Raw genomic sequence first — 25,075 nt, forward strand, 5'->3', positions numbered from 1 at the left:
GTGTGAGGAAGCTGCGAAAGCAGGCAGGACCCAGCTTCCAAAGGAAAGTGGTCCGTATCCTAGAGGTAGCTGCAAGTTTGAAGGGTTTTACGTAGGGGAGAGACTTGGCCAGATTTTTAGAAAGATCACCGGGGAGCTGGGTGAAAGTGGATGGAAGGACAGAGACAAGCACTGAGGCAGTGAGTGGGGAGGAGAGAGGAGAAATTCAGGAAGTCGAGTTTTCTCCATGATGGTTATTCGGGGGTTAAGGAGAGGACAAGGAGCAGTTTTAGAGGACACCCAGATTCTGCTCCTAATCAGGGTGATTGGGGTGATCTGATGAGGTCAGTATTGGATGTCAACCCAGTCTTCTGGCGCCCAGTCCGTGCCCTTTTGCCTCGTGGCACTGCCAGCAAAAATGCCCGCGGGCCACCGGTGAACCGAGCTGGCAGCCTTCAACCCCACCCCTCCGGCGGCGGCGACGTGCAGTGCATCACCCTGGGCACCAGGGGGCGTGCCCGCAGCGCTCGGGCCGCTCTGGCCCAGCCCATCTCAGTGGTCGCGGAAGGTGACGTGGACACGGAAGTGGTCGTCGTCGCGGCACCGGTGGGAGCTAGGCGCGAGGCTCGGAGTGCGGCCAGCGGGCGGAGGCGGTCTGGCATCGGCGGCGACGGAGGGCTCAGGCGTCGTCGTTTGGGTGGGGGGCCGCTGAACTGACAAGCGACATTTCAGCTCCTTTCACCCGCCGGAACCCCGGAGCCGGGGCCCGTTCAGCCGGCGTTACCATGACCAAGGCCGGTAGCAAGGGCGGGAACCTCCGCGACAAGCTGGACGGCAACGAACTGGACCTGAGCCTCAGCGACCTGAATGAGGTCCCGGTGAAGGAGCTGGTCAGTATCGTCCCGCGAGGCCCAGGCGCCCACCTTCGCCGGGCGCTGGCCCCTACGTGGGCCACTTACTTTCCTCTTCTCTAAAAGCATCAGTTTCCTTTTCTTTAAAAAGAAGCGGGGTGGTGGGACTAAGTCCCCTAGGAGGCCGCGTCCAGCCCAAGGTTCTTCCCGGGATGTACACGTGTCACTTTGGCGCAGTTCCAGAACATAGGGAAGATCTGCTTCTCTGGCCCTAGGCTTTTTACAGGCTAAGAAGCGAATCTGTCACCTTTGGGGGGCTTTCACAGCGCCCAGCTCCGTGCCCGACTCTGAGTAGGAGCACACGGAGCAGTTACTGGATGTATTCGAGAATGAATGAGTGACTTGTTCCAGGGGAGTAGGCCTCCTGGTAGACCTGGGTGTGGCCCAGAACCTGGCTCTTCTAGGAAGCTGGCAATTCCAGCTGGCTGCCCGAGCCCTGAGGCAGCCTAACTCGAAGAAAGTAAAGTCTCCCCCCAGCTTGGCTGGTAAACTGTCATCCGAATTCCGCTGAAACTGGCGGGAGTCCCTTTCGCCCCTCTCTCCCCCAACCTTTCCCCTGTAAACTGAAGCTTACAGCTCCAGGGAGATTAGTAGGCATCTAGTTTTGTCAGCGTGGAGCTAGTTCCCACATCCCTCCTTTTCCCACTCCGTTTCCCCTCCCACCCCCGCCAACGCCCTACTAGACTCACTTTGGGTGACCCACACTTTGCTTTCTGCCGTTGATAAATTACATTTGCCTTGGGCGCTGGGCCCAGTCTTTCTTCCACCGTGGACGGGTATTACAGTGGTTAGAACCGGGTTCCCAGCCCCTCCCAGCTCCATTGCTTAATAGCTGAGGGCCCTTGGCAAGCTAGTTAGCCTTTATGCCTAGATCTCCTCATCTATACAATGGTGATAATAGTTTCCATCTCATACGCTTATTGGGAGGTTAAATACCATTGTAATGGAAAATGCTTGGAAGGAGCAAATACTGATGCTTGTAGCTGTTGTTGTGTTTTTCCCACTGTAGTATTTACAACTTTTTTAGGTGGTCAAACTTCACTTTTACGACTTTGTGACAGAAAGTGCAGGTTGCCAGAGGATCCTTAACTGAATATATGCCTCCTTTTCTACCCCAGGAAGATAGATGGCCAGCCTTATTTCACCCTGCCCTAGGACTGCTCTCTGAAACCATATACTCCAGGCATCTGAACAGCCCAGCATTAACCTTAGGGAGAAAGTTTTGCTGAGCTTGTCCAGCCTGGGCACCATGGGAAAATAGAGATGGGGTGTGAGGGCCTTTTTTTTTTTTTTTTTTTTTTTGATGATGGAGTTTTGCTGTTGTTGCCCAGGAGTGATCTCGGCTCACTGAAACCTCTGCCTCCCGGGTTCAAGCGATTCTCCTGCCTCAGCCTCCCAAGTAGCTGGGATTACAAGCGTGTGCCACCATGCCTTGATAATTTTCTATTTTTAGTAGAGACAGGGTTTCTCCGTGTTGGTCAGGCTGGTCTCGAACTCCTGACTTCAGGTGATTGCCTGCCTCAGCCTCCCAAAGTGGTGGGATTACAGGCGTGAGCCACCGCACCCGGCAGGGCCTTGTTTTTTCACTCTGTCATTCACTCCGCTACTTACTCGATCAGTCATGATTCAGGCAACATGTGTGGATATTGAGTACCTGTTCTGAGGAAGGGCCTGAACTGGGGAATATGGAAATTGGAAAGCTTTATTAGACACTGTCCCTGCCCTGAAACCTAATAAGAGGGACGCTGGGTAATATTTATTTTTAAAGTGCTAGGAATAATGTCTAAGAATCTAAATTTTGCTTGCCTGCCTGCCTGCCTTCCTTTCTTTTTTTTTTTTTTTTTTTTTTTTTTTTTTGAGATGGGGTCTCACTGTGTTGTGCAGGCCGGCCTCAAACTCCTGGGCTCAAGCGATCCTCCTGTCTCAGCTTTCTGAGTAGCTGAGACTATGAGACTACAGGTGTGAGTCCCTGTGCCTCGCGTAAGGTTTCCCTTCTTGGAGGTTGTACAGCCACATCCCTTCTCTTTGCATTCTTCCTTAGATCATGGTTGACTGGCTTATTTTTCCTTTTATTCCCAGGAACATTACTCTTTACTGCCATTTTAAAAGGCCTTTCCTAATCATGGGAACATTCTCTGGAAAACGCTTCATTAACAGATGTCACTGAATTGTTCCAGGTGTTGGTCTGACAGGTTTTTCTCATCCTCTTTTACCTAGGCTGCCCTTCCAAAGGCCACCATCCTGGATCTGTCTTGTAATAAACTGACTACTCTACCGGTAAGATTGGCATGCAGCCATGACTCCTTCTGGTGCCTCGGATGCATCTCCTTCCTGTTTCGGGGGTTGAGAGGGGGGTGGGAGGGTGTCATAAGGCATAATTTCAGGATAGGCCTACAGGCAGGCTATAGCTAAATCTGAGTGTGTAGGGGAGGCACAGTGGAATGGGGTGGTTAGTCTCAGGGGGAAAGGAATTGAGATGGAGGCCTCATTCTTCAGAACAGTGGTAAAGTCAGGCTACAGAAAACTAAACTCAACAGGATGCTGAGTAACTTACTGGGCTCATCTTTTTTCTACATTATTTTATTCCTCTGAAAAATAGTTTACCTCCCTACTGCATAGAGGATGCTAGAGACCATTTTGTAAGTTGCTCTGCGTTCCAGGGAGAAAGCTGTGAACAGCTTCCTTGTGCATCTTTTGATGGGGAGCAAGAAAGAAGGTGATTTTATCAGCTACCTTATCATTATTCTCCCAAAGGACTTGAATTAGTTGAGATTTGCTCAATGTGGTCAGCACATTCAATCCATGATCAAATCCTTTTTATTTTTCTTGCACAACGTCTGCTAGTTTTCCTTCCGCTCCACCTGTGTAGACAGTGGATTCATTCAGCCCCTCAGCCTCTCTGACATAGTAGTGCTCCTGCACCGTCAGGCCTAAGTGTGCTATTGCCACTTCCACCCATCACTCTAGCCGTGCCACTCCTTGCTGTACTCCAGGGTGACTTCCTCTTTGGCCCTGGCTGTGGCTCAGAGGTCGAATTCAGAAGTTGGCGATGTCCTCATTGGATTATTAGTCCACTCACCTCTCAGTATTCTCCTAGACCTTGCTCATCGTCCACAGTACCTTGTCACAGCTCATCAAAAACTGTTTCTGACATTCAAAAAGCATCGAGATCTCACTTCTTCCAGAAAGTATTTTGTGTTGAATAAAAGAAGAATATGTTGGGAGCTGTGGTTCATGCCTATAATCCCAGTAACTCAGGAGGCTGAGGTGGGAGAATCACTTAGCCCAGGAGTTTGAGAGCAGCCTGGACAACATAGCAAGATCCCGCCTCTAAAAAAATAAAAATAAAAATAAAAGCAGGGTAGCAATTCCTTGCAGCCGCACTCCTTCTGTACACTTTGCCAGATGGTCATTCAGCCAAGTGCACTTTTCGATCTGAGCTTGTTCTGTTGTCTGTACTGACAACTTCCATTTCACTCTGCATTGCAGATCCACTGGCATTTCCAAGTCCCTAGAGAGCATGAATAGTGCCTCATTAACTGAGGTCGTACCATCGCTTTCAGATGGGTGCTTAGCAAAGGTTTAATGTCAGGGGGATGTTTTGACCTGTGTTGAGAAAGAGCCAGGACTTGGGTAGGATGGACCCCAGCCCGTTCAGTTAGTTATTCACAGAATGTCTGTTGAGCACCTGTGTTAAGTACTGTGCTAGGCGCTGCAAATAACAAGAATCAGACTGAGTACTCCAGGAGTGCCTGATCTTTTTAAGAAAATGAACGAGCACGCTGTTTTGACAGATCCTATGAATGGTGAGCATAGGGTGCTGTGGAAGGACAGAATGGGTAACCACACCTCTCCAGGAACAGTGTGGAGGGTGGGCTGGAGCAAGAACTGAGGATGAAGGAATAGTGTTTTGTGCCTACTTTGTGCTAAGCCCTTTTCCATACACATCTTGGTAATTATCACCAGGAATGGTAGGTGTTCTCTGCATTTTCATTTGAGGAAGAACGGCTGCTAACGGTAGAGCCAGGATTTTTACATGGGGTACCTCTGACTTGAGGGCTTCCAGACTGTTACACCGAAGTGTGTGAGCCCAAGGCTTAGATGAGGAGTGTCCAATCTTGTGGCTTCCCTGGGCCACATTGGAAGAAGAAGAGTTGTCTTGGGCTACACATGAAATACACTGATGAGCTGAAAAAGGAAAAAAAATCTCGTAATGTTTTAAGAAAGGTTACAAATTTGTATTGGGCCACATTTAAAGCTGTCGTGGCTCGTGTGTTGGACAAGCCTAGCTTAGGTTCTCTCTTTGGATCCTAGTCGGATTTCTGTGGCCTCACACACCTGGTGAAGCTAGACCTGAGTAAGAACAAGCTGCAGCAGCTGCCGGCAGACTTTGGCCGTCTGGTCAACCTCCAGCACCTGGATCTCCTCAACAACAAGCTGGTCACCTTGCCTGTCAGCTTTGCTCAGCTCAAGGTAACAATTCTTGAACCAGTGTTTCATGGCAGGGTGGCAGAGAACTCAGGGACTCTGGAGCACGGCCCTGAGAAAGGCTGACAGAAATACCCCCTTGTTGGTCCTGCCTCAGATGGCGCTCCCTATACGTGGAACACAGAGGGGCATTCTTCCTGCTCATTTTGTTTCACCCTGAGGGACTATGTATGTGAACTCGGGCTTAATGAGCCTCTTTGTCCGTCGCCCATCTCTTTAGAACCTGAAGTGGTTGGACCTGAAGGATAACCCCCTGGATCCTGTCCTGGCCAAGGTGGCAGGTGACTGCTTGGATGAGAAGCAGTGTAAGCAGTGTGCAAACAAGGTAAGCACCAAGCTCCCTCCCAGTGGCTCCTTATACACTCCCCTGGGATTTCTCCTCCTCCTGTTTTTCCCTCCTAGGGCACCTGGAGCTTTGTGTGGAGTTAAGCATTCAGGTCCAAGTGAAATATGTCCACTATGAGCCTGTCAAACGGAGACCTTTGTTTCTGCATTTACTTTATCTTTTTGTTTTTTATTTGTTTTGAGACAGAGTTGCTCTGTTGCCCAGGTTGGAGTGCAAGTGGCACAATCTCGGCCCACTCCAACCTCCGCCTCCCAGGTTCAAGCGATTCTCCTGCCTCAGCCTCCCGAGTAGCTGAGATTACAGACGCCTGCTACCATGCTCAGCTAATTTTTGTATTTTTTAGTGGAGATGGTGTTTCGCCATGTTGGCCAGGCTGGTCTCGAACTCCCGACCTCAAATGATCCGCCCATCTTGGCCTTCCAAAGTGCTGGGATTATAGGCGTGAGCCACCATGCCTGGCCTGCACTCACTTCGCAAGTCGCAGAACAGGACTGCCTTCTCTACTGCAGTACTTCCTCTCTTAAGGAGCCAGGACCTTGCATGATGCAACATGACACTGTGTGGACAGTTGTTTTAGTAGTACCGGGGGTTAGGGGCTGTGGCCTTTCTGAGGCACAGTCGTAGGAATGTTGATAATAAAAGTGATGATAAAGGTGTTATAGCTGTAAGCAGGCACGTCCTGGGCAGACCTGGTATTTGATTACAGTTGAGTCATCTGACATAGGAGTGAGGAACTGAAAGCAGCATGCAAGACAACCATTGTCTGTGGTCAGTAGCCTGGAAGGTGCCGTACCCTACCTATTAAGAACAGCATTACACCTATCTCTTAATAACTCCAACTATAGTCACTTTTTCCGTCCAGCTTTGGAACAGATTGCTGCTGCTTCAGCTGAGCACCAGATGACTAACTTGGCTATGTTTAAGGTGCATGTTGAACAAAAAAGACTTAACTTTAAATACTAGAATTCATGGGTGAATGATGAGTCTCTGCTGTCTCAAGTAGAGGGTAAGAGAGTAAGATACTTCTTATCATTAGCTCAGGGCTTCTTATATAATCTCGTCATCTGTATCATCTCTTATTACAACAAATCAAGCACAAAGTTAACACAACCAAGTAGCTAAGACAAGAGTTTTCCCTTAGATGAGAACAGTATAAGTGATCAGTGAAATCCTCTTTTGAAAACCGGGTGCTGTAGGAGTGATGTCTGTTCTGCAGGCTGACTGTAGCTACCATTGATTACTCTTTCCTTGTTCTGGATGCTTTCCATGCACCATCTCACAATCCTCAGAGCCCTGAGGAGTCGGCATTACTTTCATTTCTCTGACACAAGAAACCCTCAGCATATACACACCTTTCATTCATCCATCCATCCATTCATTCAGTAGGTAATATGTGGAACCATAGGAAATTGATGATATTCCACAGTTTTTGACATACAAAAATAATTTTGATTGAGTACAAAGGCCTCTTGTATTTGCATATGTCTTTCAGACAAAGCTCCAGGCAGCATAGTGGATGTGGTAACTAAAGCCATGGTCCCTAGCACAGCTGTCCTAGAGCTGCAGCACACCTTTAGGCTTTGTAGGGAAATGGCCTGGGCCAGTCAGAATCAGGTCGTCTGTCTGCAGGAATTAGTTTAGGTCTTAACTAGCTCTGACCAGGTAAGACCTAAACCCTGGTGGGTATATGGGTTAGTCTTAATCTGCGTGGTACATATTAAAGCAACTTTTAAAAATGATTTGTTCAATGTATTCATCAAGTGCTTACTGTATGCTATGAACTAGAGTAGCTAGACAAAAATTTACCCTCCAGGAGCTCACAGACTCCAGACTATGACAGTCTGTCCCATTTCTGCATTGCCTGTGTTTTCAGATAATTTTTTTTTGTTTTTTTGACACGGGGTCTTGCTCTGTCACCCAAGCTGGAGGGCAGTGGCGCACTCTCAGTTCACTGCAACCTGCGCCTCCTGGGTTCAAGCAGTTCTCCCACCTCAGCTTCCCAAGTAGCTGGGATTACAGGGGCATGCCACCACAACTGGCTAATTTTTGCATTTTTAGTAGAGATGGGGTTTCACCATGTTGGCCAGGCTTGTCTTGAACTCCTGACCTCAGGTGATCCACTCCCCTCACTCCTCTTCCTCAGCCAACACCCTGGACTCTTACTTTCCACACTCTCCCTGCATCATGGCAACGGGACCCATAACTTCTCTACTGCCTGAGTGCCCTGAGCCCTAACTCTGGGTCCAGACCTGATTTCTTTTCTTTTCTTTTTCTTTTTTTTTTTTTTTTTTTGAGACAGAGTCACGCTCTATCGTCCAGGCTGGAGTGCAGTGGCGCAATCTCGGCTCACTGCAACCTCCACCTCCCGGGTTCAAGAGATTCTCCTGCCTCAGCCTCCTGAGTAGCTGGGATTACAGGCGCACACCACCACGCCCAGCTAATTTTTGTTTTTTTAGTAGAGATGGGAGTTTCACCATATCGGTCAGGCTGGTCTTGAACTCCTGGGCTCCAGTGATCTGCCCACCTTGGCCTCCCAAAGTGTGGGATTACAGGTGTGAGCCACCACGCCTGGCCCAAACCAGGCTCTTGAAAGGAGATCCTTTTGCTGGTCTGCTCCTGAATACTTCTTATGATGGGTATGTGCTTGTCTGGAGGTATGCGTGTCTGGAGTTTTCTAGAAATAAGAATTACATATGAATATACATGTCTGTCTCGTGCGCATGCATATTCAAATGTAATTGTTAAGTGCAGTAGTAAAACAAGACCCTTTTGCTAATAGTTTGGGTTTTCTTCTTTTTTCTTACTCACATGGTAAAGAAAATAAGCAGCAGTACTTACTGAGCACATATAATGCCAGAGATTATACAAGGCAGCCAATACAAGTTATATTATTTATTCTTCACAACACTCCATAGAAGTATATCTTATCTCTGTTTTCTCGATCAGAAAATCGGCTCAGAAAGGTTAAGTCACTTGCCAGGGTTATACAATAAGGGGTAGTCAGGATTGCGTTGGGCTCCAAGCTTACACTCTGTCCCCTACAGCCAAAGAATACCACCTTTAAAAAAATACAAACAGAAAAGGTCTTTACCTCCTCCACCCACCATAGCGAGAATCTTTGTGACTGTGTGGTTAGAGGTCATCCATGAGCGAGTTGATGTGGATCTGGGGAGCTCAGATTGCCGAGTACAAGTATGCTGTGTGTAGGCTTCTCTCGGAGCTCTCCTCTGCATGTGGTGAAAGTGTGTGCGACAAGCTCTGCCCTAGGAATGCAGGGGACTGTGCTCAGGTCTTAGCTGTGCTGCTTTCTGGCCATTAGCAGTGGACAAATCACCCTATGAGTCTTGGTTTTCTTCCTTTTGAAATGGGAATTAGCCATTCCTCATGTATGTATTGAATGCCTGCAATTAGCTAAACTCTGTGCTAGCCACACCTCTGTGTGATACCTACAGACCAGACAGCGGTTCCTGCCATTAAGGAATCTGCCATCTTAAGACCAAGCCAGATAGGTAGCAAGTAGCTACAATGTCCTGTGTTGAATTCCACAGGAGTAGATGGAGGGGGACTTAAGGTAGCCACAGGAGGGGCAGTCAGGAAAGCGTGTTGGAGGAAGTGCTGTTCCCAAGTTGTTGCTGAGGGTCATATGGAATCATGCATGTGACAGTGAGTGTAAATGGCAGAACTTTTTACAGATTCGAGTTGGCATTGTGTTTCACTTTTTTCTGACAGTTTTAATGACCTGGGCTCATAGCACTCTTCTCCAACTAAGGTTGGCACAGTAATTTTAGGATACAAAGATACAATTAACTCCATTAGTTTGGTGGTGGTGGTGGTGGTGGTGGTTGTTGTTTTGAGATAGGGTCTCAGTCTTCACCCAGACTGGAGTGCCATGGCGTGACCACAGCTCACTGCAGCCTTGACCTTCTGGGTTCAAGTAATCCTCTCTCCTTGGCCTCCTAAGTAGCTGAGACTACAGGCATGTGCCGCTGTGCCTGGCCAATTTTTTACATTTTTCTGTAGAGACAGGGTCTCATTATGTTGCCGAGGCTTGTCTTGAACTCCTGGGCTCAAGCAGTCCTTCCATCTCGGTTTCCCAGAGTGTTGGAGTTACAGGCGTGAGCCACCACATTCAGCCTAACTCTTATTAGTTCTACATTGCTACCATGATAATCTGGAAGCCTGAAAATAGTCTGTTTTTTGAGACTTCCCTGAGCAAACATGACTATGAAGAGCACTACTTTCCTCCTTTTCCTTTGCAGGTGTTACAGCACATGAAGGCCGTGCAGGCAGATCAGGAGCGGGAGAGGCAGCGGCGGCTGGAAGTAGAACGTGGTAGGTGGCTGTCCCTCTTGTAGTTATCTTTCAGGTCCTCATCCCAGCCAGTGGATTCTCATGCTTCAGGAGCGGGATCCAGTAGAATAGTCATGAAGAACAGTTAGTGGGCGGTGGGGGGACAGTATTATGGTGGATGGTATCATCTTTATCTGATGAATCTCTCTTCAGTCCTGGCTTCTCTGCTGAGCTCTAGAGGCAGTCAACTGCTTATATTTCATCTCTGCTTGGAGGGTTAATAGGCATTCATATGAAATGTGGCTAAAACAGATTCCTGATGGCCCTTCAGTCCCTCCCAGTGTTCCCTGTAATAGGAAATCACTTTCCCTGTAGTTATTCAAGCCTAAAATAGGAAAGATGTTAATGACTCCTTTTTTTCTGTAATTCCCACATCCAATCTGTCAGCAAGTCCTATGTGGGACTGTTTCTCCAGCTCCGGTGCCATCTCTAACCAGCCACCATTCTGGGACCACCACAATGCCTTCCAGCATGTCTCCATGATGCTGCCATCTCCTTAAACTCATTCTCTTCACAACAGTCTGGGAGATCTTTTTACAACATAAATAATTATGCTGCTACTTGCTTAAAACCCTCTGATGGCATCCCACTGAACTTAGAATGAAATCCAAACTCATTGACAAGGCCAGCAAAACCCACCTTGGCCCAAGCTTACTTGCCTGCTCTCCACCGGCCTTGTTGCACACACAAGTGAAACTGGGCCATTAACTTCAGCTTGAGTACACCAACTGCAGTCTCACTCAGGGGCTTTGCTGGGTTTCCTTTTCCCTTAGTCTCTTTAAGTGCTGGCTTCATAATCCCACATCTCTGCTCAAATGCTGCCTTAGGTTAACTGTAACCCTTTTAGAACCACTGGATTAGAGTAGCCATTCTACCTGTCACTCTGTCATACCCTCTGCTAGTTTTTTTTTTTTTTAATTATTTTTTGAGACAGAGTCTCACTCTGTTGCCCAGGCTGGAGTGCGGTGGCACGATCTCGGCTCACTGCAACCTCCGCCTCCTGGCTTCAAGCCATTCTCCTGCCTCAGCCTCCTGAGTAGCTGGGACTACAGGTGCCCCTCTGCTAGTTTCTTTAGGGCACAGATCACTGTCATCGTTACGTTCACCTGTTTATTGTCTTCTCTAGAAAGTAAATGATATAGGCACTGGAATGTGGCCTGTTTTCTCCATTGCTGCATCTCAAGCCCTTAAAATAACCCCTGGCACATAGTAGGTGCTCTGTTGACTGGCTGGCTGATTTCTGAGCCCCTCACTGGAGGACTCTTGTGGTTCAAGAAAGGATGTGTACAGTACTGATTACAGGCAGTCCCTGAGAGCACCGTGCCAAGTTACAGCCATCCCTTATTACGCATGGCCACTGTGGCAAGACATACCCGTGTTTACTCTGACCCCTGTTGCCTTCACCTCTCAGTGGCCCATGTTCCCTAGAGGCTGGGTGGAGTGTGTTCTTGGCATTCTGGTGCCCAGCTGGAACTTGGAGCTTGTTTCTACATGGAGAAGCAGTGGAAAGCTACAGTATTTACAGTAGTACTATTTAGCTACATTATGGCTAACATAGGCTTTTAAGCCCTAAAAGGACATTTAACCATCATTTGTGGCATTCTGGCTTTGGCAAAATGTATTTCAGACTTCCAAATAACTAATTTGGAAATGCATTTTTAGAACCCAATAATTTGGAGGTTGTAATTTGGAAGTTTGTAAACATGCTTGAACCATTGAGTAAATCTGAATGTGTTCCTGTGTTCAGTTCTCAGATTCATGAGTTCAAGTATTTGTTTTTTAAGACGAGTCAAGTGCAGGCTGGTCCTAGTGCAGTGGTGTTTACAACTAATTCATCACAACCAGTTAGAGATTTCTTTCTTCCTTCTCCACTCCCACTGCTTCACTTGACTAGCTTTAAAAAAAAAAAAAAAGTCAGTGCAGTAGTAAGAAGGTAGGTTCACTTTTTTAGAACAACATTGCCATTGTTACTTTTTTTCTTTTATTTTCTTTGAGGCATGGTCTCACTGTCACTCAGGCTGGAGTGCAGTGGCACGATCATGTTTCACTGCAACCTCCACTTCCTGAGCTCAATCGATCCTCCCACTTCAGCCTCCCAGGTAGCTGGGACTACAGGCATGCGCCAGCACACCCAGCTAAGTTTTTCATTTTTTTATAGAGAGAGTCTTGCTATGTTGCCCAGGCTGGTCTTGAACTCCTGGCCTCAAGTGATACTCCCAGCTTCACCTCCCAAAGTCCTAGGGTTATAGGCATGAACTACTGCTCCTGGAGTCATTGTTTCTAACCCTAAACTTGAGTGCTCATTTTCTCTTCTCACTTGTACCCCCATGCCACATTCATTTCTGAAGCTTGGGAAGATAGGAGTCCCATAGAAAACTGCCATGGTTTTTTCTCTTCATAGCTGAGTTCTAGAAGGCAATCAGTTGCTATGCCTTCTGAGTTAGTACTTAATTCTAGAGGAGCACCACTTATCCCTCATGCCTTTCTTAGGTCCTCCTTGTTATTTTACCCTAATTTCTCTGCTGCTTGAGGATAGGAACCTCATAATCAGAAACCATTCAGCAAACCCTGAGAGCAGCTGCTTTTGGGGAGGGCTACTTCCAGGAGCAGAAGGATGGCTGTTTCCTTTGAATATTTCTTACGTGAACCATGGCACCAGGGTAAAGGTGGCAGAATCTGTACTTTTAATCACTTGGGAAAGCAAACTGCTGAGTGTTTGTGAGAGAGAAGTCAAATTTTGGTATGTTTTGTTGTAGAGGCAGAGAAGAAGCGTGAGGCTAAGCAGCGAGCTAAGGAAGCTCAGGAGCGGGAACTGCGGAAGCGGGAGAAGGCGGAAGAGAAGGAGCGCCGGAGAAAGGAGTATGATGCCCTCAAAGCAGCCAAGCGGGAGCAGGAGAAGAAACCTAAGAAGGAAGCAAATCAGGCCCCGAGTAAGTTTTCTGCCTGTTGTAAGATTCCAGCAGGGGTACAGTGGAGACACTTATGTTTCCAGGCATAGACAACTGGGGTGAGCAGGCCTGCAAACCTTAGATAAAGTACACTCTAAAGCTTGGGAGTGGATGAGAAGGTTTGGTTACAGGGAATGGGGGACTCTCCTAGGGAGGCAGTGCCCAGCTTGTTTGTTTCTCCAGTGCCCACATACTTCTGTGCAGGTGTTTGGGTCAGATGTGTCTTGGAGCATTCCCAGAACAGAGTCTCACTTTTTTCTAGAGGTGAGGGTCTGAAATCATTGAGATATGCAAAAATCACACACATGGTCAAGTTTCCTTTTTTTTTTTTTTTTTGAGACAGAGTTTCACTCTTGTTGCCCAGGCTGGAGTGCAATGGCATGATCTCGGCTCACTGCAACCTCCGTCTCCTGGGTTCAAGAGATTCTCTTGCCTCAACCTCCAAAGTAGCTGGGATTACAGGCATGTGCCACCACGCCCAGCTAATTTTGTATTTTTAGTAGTGATGTGGTTTCTCCATGTTGGTCGGGCTGGTCTCAAACTCCCGACCTCAGGTAATCCGCCTGCCTCGGCCTCCCCAAGTGCTGGGATTACAGGTGTGAGCCACTGTGCCCAGCAAGTTTACTCTTAAAAGTGCCTTACAGTAAGGTTCTGTGGCTCAGGCCTTTAATCCCAGGGCTTTGGGAGGCTAAGGTGAGAAGAGATCACTTGAGCCCAGGAGTTTGAGACCAGCCTGAGCAACATAGAGAGACTCTGTCTCTACATAAATTAAAAAATTAGCCAAGTGTAGTGGCACACACCTGTGGTCCCAGCTACTTGGGAGGCTGAAGCAGGAGGATCATTTACGACCAGCCTGGGCAACAGTGAGACCCCTCGCTGCTTGAACACTAGAGGAGTCATTTGGCCTGCATTCAGGGAGCCACATTGTATAGAAAACACATTTTTGTGTTTTACCTGACTATGGTTGAATTTTGTTAGTGACGTGGCTCCACATGCTGCAGAGGATCAGATACCCTCTGGGTGAAAAGGGACTCCTGAGGGAGAGGCAGGTGAGGGAAGGAGCTCTGTACAGAGAGTGGAGGCCTGTGGCCCTGCCCCTACTCACCCTTGTCTTGAACAGGACAGGGCCACAGGCCTCCACCTTCCTGATCTCACTGGTTTTTAATTTCCTTGTTGAAAATGAAGATCATACAGGGTAATGATAAGGATTAAATGAGGAAGCAGGATCATGCAGTTCCTGGCATTGTGGATGATCAGTCAAGTTTTTAAAAATTTTGTCTAAAAATCTCAAAACTAATTTTTTTCTAATTAAAAATGTAACATATATTCATTGCAGAGAATTGAGAAAAGATACCTATCTAGATACATATATCAGAAAATGGCAACCACCTGTACTCCCCCATTCCTAGCAATCATCACTGCTTACAATATGGTGTATTACCTTTTGGGCTTTCTTTTTATATACACATTATATCATAATAATGACAATAATGATAAATCCTGACCGTGTTTCCCCAAGTGGACAGTACTCTGTCAGCGCTGGATGCTTCCTGATAAGCCTCTCCCTCTGCGATCCCAAGAGGCGTGGATCACCATGTTACCAAGGAGAACAAGGAGAACCCTGAGGGCTGTGAGCTACATGAGACATGCAGAATGAGTGCCAGTTTCAAATCTACCCCCTTGAGATCCAAGGGAAAAGTTGTTTCTGTTTCGGTCTCTGGAGACATTTTTTCTCTTCAGGGCCTGGGGAGTTTTTGCTTGAGGAAGGAATGTAGGTAGATCTGCACGGAGGAGACTAGCAGAGATTGGTATAGAGCAGGTCTCCTCTGACTGAACTTGCTTTGTCTACTGTTACTTTTCCTCCAGAATCTAAGTCTGGCTCCCGTCCCCGCAAGCCACCACCCCGGAAGCACACTCGTTCCTGGGCTGTGCTGAAGCTGCTGCTGCTGCTGCTGCTATTTGGTGTGGCGGGAGGGCTGGTTGCTTGTCGGGTGACAGAGCTGCAGCAGCAGCCCCTCTGCACCAGCGTGAACACCATCTATGACAATGCGGTCCAGGGTCTACGCCGCCATGAGATCCTCCAGTGGGTCCTCCAGACCGACTCTCAGCAGTGAGCTTGTCCCCAGCACCTGCTGCCTCCCAGCCTTGGAGTTTGGATTCCTATGGAATTGGGTTCTGCTGGACACAACCTCTTTTTAGCATCAGACCTACCTGCCATCATCAAATGGCTGCAGATTGGTACATGAGACCTCCTCTTTGTAGGACTTCTTCATTCCTTAGTCAGGGTTACCTGGTGGAATGAGGAGAAATGGGAGGTGGCGGGGGCGGCGTGGGGGGCAGTTACCTGCATGCCTAAAGGAGTAGGCTTGGGGGTGGGGAGAGAGAATACATAGCCTTTTCTAGTTGTTATATAAAGCTGTGTAAAGGCAAGGCTCGTTTCTACTAAATGGTCAGCTGTCACTACATTTATACTTTTGTATGCCACAAACCCTTTCTTTCATTCCTCCCTGGGAATCAGGGTAGATCAGAAGGAACTGGGGGGGACTAGAACACCACGCTCAGTAAATCCAGTCTAAACTGGGAGGTAGGGGTATTCCTGTTTTCTTCAGGACCTCAGAGATGTAAGCATTTTAGCAGCCACACAAAATCTCTGGCTATGAAAGGGACTTCATGACCATCCAGTCCAATGTAACACTTGCAGACAGAGAAACTGAGGTCTTCCATGACTTGCCTGGTCGCCCAGCTACTTTGAGGCAAAACTGGATTCCCACTCTGGTATTCTTTCTTCCCTTTACGTCATTTTCCCTCCTTTATAATGTCCTGAGAGACTAGAACTCACACCAGAATTGATTATTCCTCAGGCGAAGCATAGACTCTTTCATGGTAGACAGATTTCATGACTCAGAGATAGAAATCTCTTGCTATCATCAGGTCACGGGCAGCTCCTGTAGAGTCCTGCCCAACTTATGTGGCTTCCATAAAATGGCAACAGTCCAGGCTCCTTGTCTCAATTTTAGAGCATTAACTCCCTAATTGCCAGTAAGCAAGGAGGTGGATCTCTGCAAACCTACACTGTCTATGACAGCTCTAGTTGTACTTGGTGTGACTAAATACCTCAAAGGCAACCTGCTTCTGCAGGTTTTGAAGTGTCAGCTTCATAAGACACTGAGGTTTAGAATTGTTTGATTCTAGACCATAACTGAAGGGCATAAATGGAAACAGGATATGAAGGGAAACAAGTAGCATCATGGAGCTGAAAAGTGGTGCATCACCCAATGGCTAGCACAAACAAGGATCACACTGTCCATTCTCTTGTCTGCTAAATTAAGCATTTTCTTGCCTCCTTTGCTTCATCTTTTCACAACAGCTGGATAGAGGGATCAGAAATGACTGTGTCATGGTGCTCATTCACTGCAAACTCCCAGTTGCAAGCTCCTTGGCTCCCCCGGAGGGAGCAAGAATCTCATAGTTCAGAGACACAGAGGGCCTTTTAGCCCTAATGACCTTTTGGATGGGACTGCCACTCATGACTGTCCTGATATTGGAAGAAAGGACTTTGTTAATCTTCTCCCCCATAGCTCTGCTGCGTAGGTCTACACCTTACTCAGAATCACTACACATTCCTTTAGTCTTCCTCCAAGCTCCAGAACCATTGGTACAAATGCTTTATTGAAACTAAATACATAATACACACAGTGAGATGAAGACAATATAGAAGTCCGCATAGTCATCATAATCCCGTTCCTTGGCCGGTTGAGGCAGCTCAGTGGCTGAGCCCAGTCAAGCCAACCCGCAGCTTCACTCACGACTTCAAGATTTGATGCTAATTCTTTTGGATTTCTACAGTTATTAAATAAGTGTCTGAGTGGACTGTCTTTGTTCCTTTGTGTTTTGAGGGCTGGCTGGGTAGGAGTGGGGGTGGTTTGTCTGTGGCAGTGAATTTTTGCCAGGAGAGGAACATTAAATGCCAAAGGTAGGTGGCAGTATTTCAGTCTCTGCCCCAGCTGACAGGCAGAGAGACCTTCACAAATAATAAGACCCAAGAAAGACTGGGCCTCACCTAGGCTTGTGTTCCAGGAGGTGCTGCCAGTCTCTTCATTGCAGTCAGGCTCTGAGGTTGGGGAGGTGGAAGTTTCCAGCTTTTCATCCTCATCCCTGAGGGCTAGAATCAGTCAGCACTATCTAAAGAGAGATGTGGCTGTAAAGTGGTCATCTGAAGGTAGATACGCCTGGATAGTTCTGGTCCAATGCGGCGAGAAGTGGATGTCACACCTTCCCCACGGCGCACCTGTATGTCTGCGAGCAAATTCTGGCGTTCTTGCTCCGAAAAACACTGCCGATAAGCCTGGAAGTGGTAGATGACCTCTTAATATGGTACCATCCATGGTGATCCCTTCTCCATGAGCATGGAGGGTGCTACGCTTGGCTTGGGGCATGAGAACCTGTCCTCCCTCCCTGGGTCAGCATTAGCAACACCGATCTTAGTAGACCTGCACTGCTGACCTGTGAGGCCTTTGTGGGCCCTCAACAGTTGTCCATGGAAATCTGGGGGCCCACTGAGCCTGCAGGCAATGGGCAGTGACCCCTGAGCCCTGGAGCGGCATACCTGTACCAGGAGCTGTGGGGAGGGATAGGCATTCACAACTGCACTGGCCATTTCCAGGCTGACTCGGTTCAGTTGCTGAATCTGTCTCCTCCAGACTAGTGCGAGTCCCCTGCCAGCAAGGTCCACCTTCACCCCTCCAGCCCAGTCACTCTCCACACAGAAGGAGAAGGTAGTTTCATCTCGGAACTTCCTGCAACAGCATGGTTGGAGAGCTGTAAGTTGCTCATTACTCTTCTACACCTGTTCCCCTCAAGTGGCAACTGAAAAACCCCCCCACTGACCTTGGAAGAGGTGGGCGCCATGTTACATCTGGCCTTTTTGTGCCTTTTACAATTTGAGTGCTCACTTTGTTCCCAGGTATAGGGCCAGTTGCTGATTCATTTAAAAACTACATCTAGTCCATTTTAGTAGAAGAAAAGATACCAGATTCTTTGGATATCTGGCAATCTGCAATCTATTTCTGGTTCTTCTAACTGCTAGGAGCTTAGACAAGTCAATCTCTTCAGGCCTCAGTCCCCTCAAGTATAAAATAAGGGACTTGGACTGGATTGTCTCTGAGGTCATTTACTTATTTTAAATTCTGACAATGAACACTTCTTGAACTGAGTAGGCTAAAAATTTGCTTTCCTAGTGCTTATTACATTGTGATCTGACCTGTAATTAATCCTGGTAACTTGGCCTATGGTAACCTGGCCTATGATGTCAGCCTGCAGAACACATACTTACATATAGGCAAAAGGAGAATATTTGAAAAGGCGCTAGGCTTGAGGACTCTTCCCAAGAATCCCCAGTGTGAGGTCAGCTCCTTCTGCCTGAAGCTTGAGAGACAATGGGCTGACTGCAGAGATGAGGGGAAAGGGACATTTGCTTTGACTGCAAGAGCCATGGTAAAGGACAGGCCCAGCGTGGAGGCTGGACTTGCTGGGGTTACTCACTTGAAGGGCGCCTCAGCCACAGCCTTTGTGAATGCGCATGTGAAGTCGGCCAGCTCTTTCCAGCTCTGCACAATTTGAGCCTGAGCTTCTGTGTGTAGCTGCAGATCCACCAATGCCTAGAAACCCAAAAGCAACGATGGACTGGAAGGGTAGGAAGAGACTAGCTGCAAGTCACTGTCCACTAAAGCCACACCCCAGCCCCTTGGCTTCCTGTTTGGTACCTTCTCTTAGTCAGTGCCAAGGCAGAAAACAGTACGCAGCAGGCATTTTATTCTCTATCAATAGCAAGTCTCAGGTGACCAGTGAGTACCCAGCCCGATTCAGGCAACAGGACGTTCTTACCTCTTCAGCGTCTACCCTGGATACCATGGACCCTATGCTGGCCTCTGGTTGTCTCTGCTGCTGCTTCTTGGTCTGTTTATTTGCTCCCTGTTTCCCTCTTCTTGGAGGATTCTGAGCACTGGTGCAGGGGAGGAAATCAAAGAACAGCAGGTCCAGGCTGAAGTCAGGCAGAAGATACGGAAGAAGACTGGACCAGAGCATCCCCCCGGACTTGTTAGAGATGGACTACCTTGCAGAGTGACCTACATCTGCAATGAATAAACTAAACTCACCCCTCTTGGCCCAAGAGCTGCCCCTTTTAACATGAAATCACCAGGGCAAATCCAAACCTGAAGCATTTCTCCTGATCCACAATCACCAGTGACAGAGCTTTCCCTGCTGTCTTTGCTGTGATGTCAGTTACAAAGCCCTGAAGCGTTTCCTTCCCTTTCATAGTGCTGTCCAGGCTTCCCTGCATGAAGGGGCAGAAACTGCATTAATACTTGCTTCCTAGTAAGAGTCAGCCCTCTGTTCCGTGTCCTCCCACCCTCTGGCTCTGCCCACCTGCTTTCCATTGTCGATCATGGACACAAAGGCCTCTGCCCGGAGCAACACCAGTGCTGTTGGCTCCTCCACCCAGTCCTCTCCGTCCTGCCAAAGTACCCAGAACACAGCACAGGGAGGGAGGTCAGCAGGTATTGAGCACCTGTGAGAGTGGCCCAGGTCTTCTGGGTGAATGAACTAACTCCCACCCCTTATGCATTATCCTTTCTGGAATGAAGTCACTGTGGCAAGAAACAGTGTCGCTGTCCCTCCCAGCCCTCAATCATTCAGTCTTGGTGCCCTGCATCTCAGAGACAGTGAATAAGAAAGGAACATAGCAGCCGGGCGTGGTGACTCACGCCTGTAATCCCAGCACTTTGGGAGGCCGAGGTGGGCAGATCACGAGGTCGGAGATCAAGCCCATCCTGGCCAACACAGTAAAACCCCATCTCTACTAAAAATACAAAAATTAGCTGGGTGTGGCAGTACGTGCCTGTAATCCCAGCTACTCGGGAGGCTGAGGCAGGAGAATTGCTTGAAACTGGGAGGTGGAGGTTGCAGTGAGCCGAGATCATAACACTGCACCCCAACCTGGCAACGGGGCTAGACTCCATCAAAAAAAAAAAAAAAAAAAAGGAACATAGCAGGACAGGCACGGTGGCTCACACCTGTAATTGCAATCCCAGCACTTTGGGAGGCCTAGGCGGGCGGATCACCTGAGGTCAGGAGTTCGAGACCAGCCTGGCCAACATGGTGAAACCCCGTCTCTACTAAAAATACAAAAATATTAGCTGGGCGTCGTGGTACACGCCTGTAATCCCAGCTACTTGGGAGGCTGAGGCAGAAGAATCACTTGAACCCAGAAGGCAGAAGCTGCAGTGAGCCGAGACCATGCCATTGCATTCTAGCCTGGGCAGCAGGGTGAAACTCTGTCTCAAAAAAAAAAAAAAAAAGAAAAAAGAAAGGAACATAGCAAGTTGAAAGGGGCTGGGGCCATTTTGAATACGGGAATGGAGGGAAGGGAAACTCTTCCAAAGGATTTAGTACAAGTAAATGACTCTGGCTTTGAAGGCAGATGCTGTGAGCCGAGTGGTCCTTACAAACAGATAGGTTTTTTTGTGACAAAGACAAGAATCACAAGGGAAACTTCAGTCTATGAGAGTACCTCCTGTTTATCACAGGTAGGGCATAATCAAAGTCAAGGATGCCTCAAGGCCAACAATCCTCCAGCAGTACAGTATTATGGAGTAATTGGGGAACAGGACTTTGATAGAAAGTTTTCTGATTGGGTCCCTATAAGCAAAGCAAGACCTATATTACAGCAAAGTGTAGGTTGGGGGAGCTCTGGGTTCTCATTCCCGTTGTGATCCTCAACAAGGCTTTTAACTTTTCTGAGCCCCAGTTTCCCCACCTGTGATGTGGGGAGAAGTCCTACCCTATAGGATGACTGATGGAAACACAAGAGAGAATGTGGGAGTGCCTTGAGAGGGTAAGCTGCTCTATGAATATAAAGGCTTGCTAATACCCCCAGAGTAAAAAGTGTGGGGAACTGTCCTGAGTTACTGAGAAAGTTATCAGATCCAAAAAAAGAAATCAAAGAGAGGAAAAAAAAATCTTTTTTCTTTTTTTATACAAGATGCTTCTGGTGAGATAAAAAAGAATCTTAGTGCTAGGCAAGGTGCCTCACACCTGTAATCGCAGCATTTTGAGAGGCCGAGGCAGGTGGATTGCTTGAGCTCAGGAGTTGAAGACCAGCCTGGGCAACATGGCAAAACCCCGTCTACCAAAAATACAAGCTACACTCTGCAATCTCTACAAAAAACACAGGGCCCACATGTCTTCTGGCTCCCAGCTGGGTGTCACCAGCAGGGACCCGAGGAGAAGACTAGTGGGAAGGAGAAAAGTGAAGTCAGGGTATTTTTCCCCTGGCTCCCTCCCAGTGGGGTCACCTAGGGTTTGCTGTCCCCCTCTGTGGCAGCTCATAGCTTCGCTCAAGGTGGTCCTCTCTCCATTTCTCTCTCCTGAATTCTGTTAACCACTCCTTCCCCTCATCCCTTCAGGCATAGGGATGGTAACAGCTATGCCAATGGTTCTCAACCGGGGGTGATTTTTCCCCACAAATGACATCTGGCAGTGTCTGCAGACATTTTTTATTGTCATGACTGAGAGGGGTACATTAGTAGATAGTGGCCAGGAATGCTGCTAAACATTGTGCACATCATAGGACAGCCCCCAAAACAAAGAATTCTCCAATCTAAAATGTCAACAATACTGAGGTCAAAAAACAGTAAGTTGTGCTGTTATTACTGTGAGGTACCATGCTGTCACTGGTAGTTTCCTTGTACCCTGCCCATGCCTTGGCAAACAGTCCCTTTATTCAATCTTCTTTTAATTACCCTGAGTTGAATGTGCCATCTGTCTTCCTGCTGGGGCCCTGACTGATAAGAATCCTTTAAAATAAAAGCATATTTATCCTGTAATTGTAAGGGGAGGAGAGGGAGGAAATGTCAGCCAGAAAACCCCTACCTCAGACGGCCCAGCCCTTCTCCTCCAAGTGACACTGCAAGGCACAGCCTGCGCCTCAATCACACAGCGGCACTCCATGGTCTGCAGTGCTCCTAGGAGCTGGCCCCCACCTTCCATCTGTAAAAGCACTGCAACAGATGGAAAAGGGACTGTCAGTGGGGGGTCCAGAAAGCAGATAACTCAGCACAGGACAAAGACACATGTGAGGACCTGGATCCAGCACTACAATGATGTGTTTTAAGCATTCCTCTGGCCTCTGGGCTTTCATCCTGGTAACCAGTGCTGCATTCTTTCTTTCCTGTCTTCTCAGGGTGCTTTCCTTCTGCCTTGCTTGTCTCTGCTGCCGGCATCCGTGTGAGCCTCTTCCCTGGACCTTCTGACTCCACTTGGTTTTCTTCTGGGGTGGAAGGATGTCAGAATTTGTTTTGGTTACTGCCAAGCTGCTGCTCTGGCCAGGGCAGGTAGACAGGTAGGCTGGAAGCTGACGGCATGGATCTAAGATCAGGTCCTTGTTATCTGCTGCACTCCTCTCTGGGGTATCATGGAGGGGAACTTCAGGGATCTTTGGAAAGGGCTGCTTTTTCCAGTCACATGATGCACCTTCATTATTTTGATGATCCAAAACACTTTTAACTGGGGAGCTAGAGTCCTCAGGGCTCAGTTGCTTGTGGGTCAGAAACTTACATGTAAGCCTTTGAGCCAGAGGAATAAATTCTTCTTCATCTTCACTTTCACTGCTTAGCAACCTGACTGGCTGTGTTTGTGTGACAGTTTCAGCTATGTCTGGGACAGGTGGTGAAAGTAACTCTGGTGCTGGAGGACAGGAGGCTTCACAATCTGAGATGTCAACCATTACAATCTTCTCTTCCCTTTCAGGCTGTCTCCTCTTTGTTGAAGATGTTTCCTTCTTCAGAAAGGCAAATGTTGGCAACTCCTCAGAGTCACTATCAGCAGAATCCAGTGAGGGTGATGACTTCTTTAGAGCCATCAGTATGTGCTATCAAATAATTCCCTAAAAGGAAAAGAGACATACGACACAGACTGGAGCATTCAATTCAGTCCACTAGCTGTATTCCATAGCCAGGCTTTATGACATAAATATAAGATATAGAGAATACAGAAACAGAGAAATATGACATGGCCCCTACACATTCAATCTGGAACTCTAACTCCTGGTAATCTAACAGGAATCCTCCTCAAATTCTTTCCAGGTCAAGCTGAAGTATAAACAAAGTAGAGTTACCATTACAAAATTTTAATGGGGGGAGGTGGTAACAAGATTTAACACCTCCAACCCCTTGTTGATCTTCACGTTTGAAATGGAGATGTCAAAAGTTATTCTTTTTTTTTTTTTGAGATGGAGTCTCACTCTGGCACCCACGTTGGAGTGCAGTGGCACAATTTTGGCTCACTGCAACCTCACTCCCAGGTTCAAGCGATTCTCCTGCCTCAGCCTAGCTGGGATTACAGGCGCCGTAGCTGGGATTACAGGCGCCCCACCACCACACCTGGCTAATTTTTGTATTTTTAGTAGAGGCACGTTTTCATCATGTTCGCCAGGCTAGTCTTGAACTCCTGACCTCAAGTGATCCGCCCGCCTTGGCCTCCCAAAGTGCTGAGATTACAGGTGTGAACCACTGCACCTGGCCAAAAACTGTTCTTTTTAAAAATTGAGATATAGGCTGGGCATGGTAGCTCATGCGTATAATCCCAGCACTTTGGGAGGCCAAAGCAGAAGGATCACTTGAGCCCAGGAGTTCGAGAACAGCCTGGGCAACATAGTGAGAACTCATCTCTACAAAAAAATACAAAAATTAGCTGGGTATGGTGGCTCACACCTGTAGTCCCAGATACTCAGGAGGCTGAGGTGGGAGGATTGCTTGAGCCTGGGAGGTCAAGGCTGCAGTGAGCTGTGATTGTACGACTGCACTCCAGCCCGGGTGACAGAGTGAGACCCTGCTTCAAAAGAAAAATAAAATAAAAATAAAAATAGAGATATAATTTGCACAGCATAATATCCTTTTAAACGTGTACGTTCAGTAGATTTTAGTATATTCACAATGTTGTGCAACCATCATCACTATTTTTATCACCTCAAAAAGAATTCCTGCAGCCATTAAGCCATCACTGTCCTTTCCCTCCCTCTCCCCAGCTCCTGGCAACCATAAATCTGTCTCTATGCATTTGCCTATTCTGGATATTTCATATAAATAGAATCATACACTATGTGGCCTTTTGTGACTGACTTTTTTCACTCAGCATGTTTTCAAGGTTTATCTATGATGTAGCCTGTATCAGTACTTAATTGCTTTTCATGACTGAATAATATCCCACTGTATGGATATGCTACATTTTGTTTATCCATTCATCACTTGGACATTTAATTTGTTTCCTTTTTTTGCCTATTATGAATAATGCTGCTATGAACACTGACATACAAGTTTTTGTGGGGGTATGTTTTCAAATCCCTTTCGTGTATATACCTAGGAGTAGAATTGCTGGGTCATATGCAAAGCTAATCATTTCTTGAACATTTACTAACACTGTAGGTATGACCCAGAAGGAGACATGTAACCTGCCTAGGCCTCAGTTTCTTCCTTAGTAAAACAGGGATGGTAACAGCACCCATTTTATAAGGTAGTGAGAATTAAATAAAATAATGCATCCACCGCGCTTAATACAGCATCTGGCACACAGCTGGCTAAGTAGAGTAAGTTGAATGACTAGGGAGGGGGCCTCATCTCTGACCCTTCGCTGGGCCTCCGTTGACATCTGCAGATCAGGGGAGTGGGACAAGCGGGCCCCTGCCCGACAAGCTCTGCGCCTCTCAGGCTGGCGGTCCGCTGCAGAGGCTCCTGGACACCCTAGCCACCAAGACTCTGCAGAGCGGTGCTCAGGAGGGAAGCCCTGCCCAATCCGCAGGCCTGCGACCGGGGACGCTCACCTGCAACTTCTCCCGCCACTCTTTCAACTGCCACGCAGGGCCCGGAAGTAGATCTCCTGATAGCGGAAGTAGAAACTTTTCGAGACCGGAAGTGAGTGATCGCAAGCATGGCGTCGGTGGTGCTGGCGCTGAGGACCCGGACAGCCGGTAATGGGACGCAGTAGTCAGAGCGGGGCGA

At 47.7% G+C, this 25,075-nt stretch overlaps 3 protein-coding genes across 3 annotated transcripts in view; 2 read left to right on the plus strand and 1 right to left on the minus strand.

The window, feature by feature from the left end:
• LRRC59 (leucine rich repeat containing 59) lies at window positions 1-16,892 on the plus strand. The gene is made up of 7 exons (XM_004041331.4): window positions 1-869; window positions 3,108-3,167; window positions 5,205-5,363; window positions 5,599-5,703; window positions 9,984-10,056; window positions 12,831-13,004; window positions 14,889-16,892. The coding sequence occupies exons 1-7, from the start codon at window positions 765-767 to the stop codon at window positions 15,134-15,136; spliced, it is 924 nt and encodes a 307-aa protein (XP_004041379.1). The 5' UTR covers window positions 1-764; the 3' UTR covers window positions 15,137-16,892.
• Window positions 16,672-24,946, minus strand: EME1 (essential meiotic structure-specific endonuclease 1). The gene is made up of 9 exons (XM_004041332.5): window positions 24,898-24,946; window positions 22,164-22,965; window positions 21,954-22,081; window positions 19,449-19,535; window positions 19,235-19,356; window positions 18,906-19,023; window positions 18,564-18,679; window positions 17,629-17,818; window positions 16,672-17,367 (listed from the first exon to the last, which is right to left on the minus strand). Exons 2-9 carry the CDS (start codon window positions 22,939-22,941, stop codon window positions 17,191-17,193), a joined length of 1,716 nt encoding a protein of 571 aa, XP_004041380.5. The 5' UTR covers window positions 22,942-22,965; window positions 24,898-24,946; the 3' UTR covers window positions 16,672-17,190.
• MRPL27 (mitochondrial ribosomal protein L27) overlaps window positions 22,961-25,075 on the plus strand; it is a 7,351-nt gene continuing 5,236 nt past the window's right edge. Inside the window, exon 1 of the mRNA XM_004041334.5 lies at window positions 22,961-25,044. Coding sequence (XP_004041382.1) covers window positions 25,005-25,044 — 40 coding nt within the window. The 5' untranslated portion in view covers window positions 22,961-25,004. The remainder of the gene's footprint in view (window positions 25,045-25,075) is intronic.

Source organism: Gorilla gorilla, chromosome 4 (genome assembly GCF_029281585.2).
Source record: "Gorilla gorilla gorilla isolate KB3781 chromosome 4, NHGRI_mGorGor1-v2.1_pri, whole genome shotgun sequence".
Lineage (NCBI taxonomy): Eukaryota > Metazoa > Chordata > Mammalia > Primates > Hominidae > Gorilla > Gorilla gorilla.

What these genes read in the sequence shown, in the direction of transcription:
- EME1 (XM_004041332.5), bottom strand. Translation starts at nt 22,941, where the DNA reads ATGGCTCTAAAGAAGTCATCACCCTCACTGGATTCTGCTGATAGTGAC. An exon ending in TGATCGACAATGGAAAGCAG is followed by an intron (nt 19,357 to 19,448) that starts GTGGGCAGAGCC and finishes CCCTTCATGCAG; the next exon opens with GGAAGCCTGGACAGCACTAT. An exon ending in CCCCACAGCTCCTGGTACAG is followed by an intron (nt 17,368 to 17,628) that starts GTATGCCGCTCC and finishes TACCACTTCCAG; the next exon opens with GCTTATCGGCAGTGTTTTTC.
- LRRC59 (XM_004041331.4), top strand. Translation starts at nt 765, where the DNA reads ATGACCAAGGCCGGTAGCAAGGGCGGGAACCTCCGCGACAAGCTGGAC. An exon ending in GTAAGCAGTGTGCAAACAAG is followed by an intron (nt 5,704 to 9,983) that starts GTAAGCACCAAG and finishes TTTCCTTTGCAG; the next exon opens with GTGTTACAGCACATGAAGGC. An exon ending in GCGGCTGGAAGTAGAACGTG is followed by an intron (nt 10,057 to 12,830) that starts GTAGGTGGCTGT and finishes GTTTTGTTGTAG; the next exon opens with AGGCAGAGAAGAAGCGTGAG.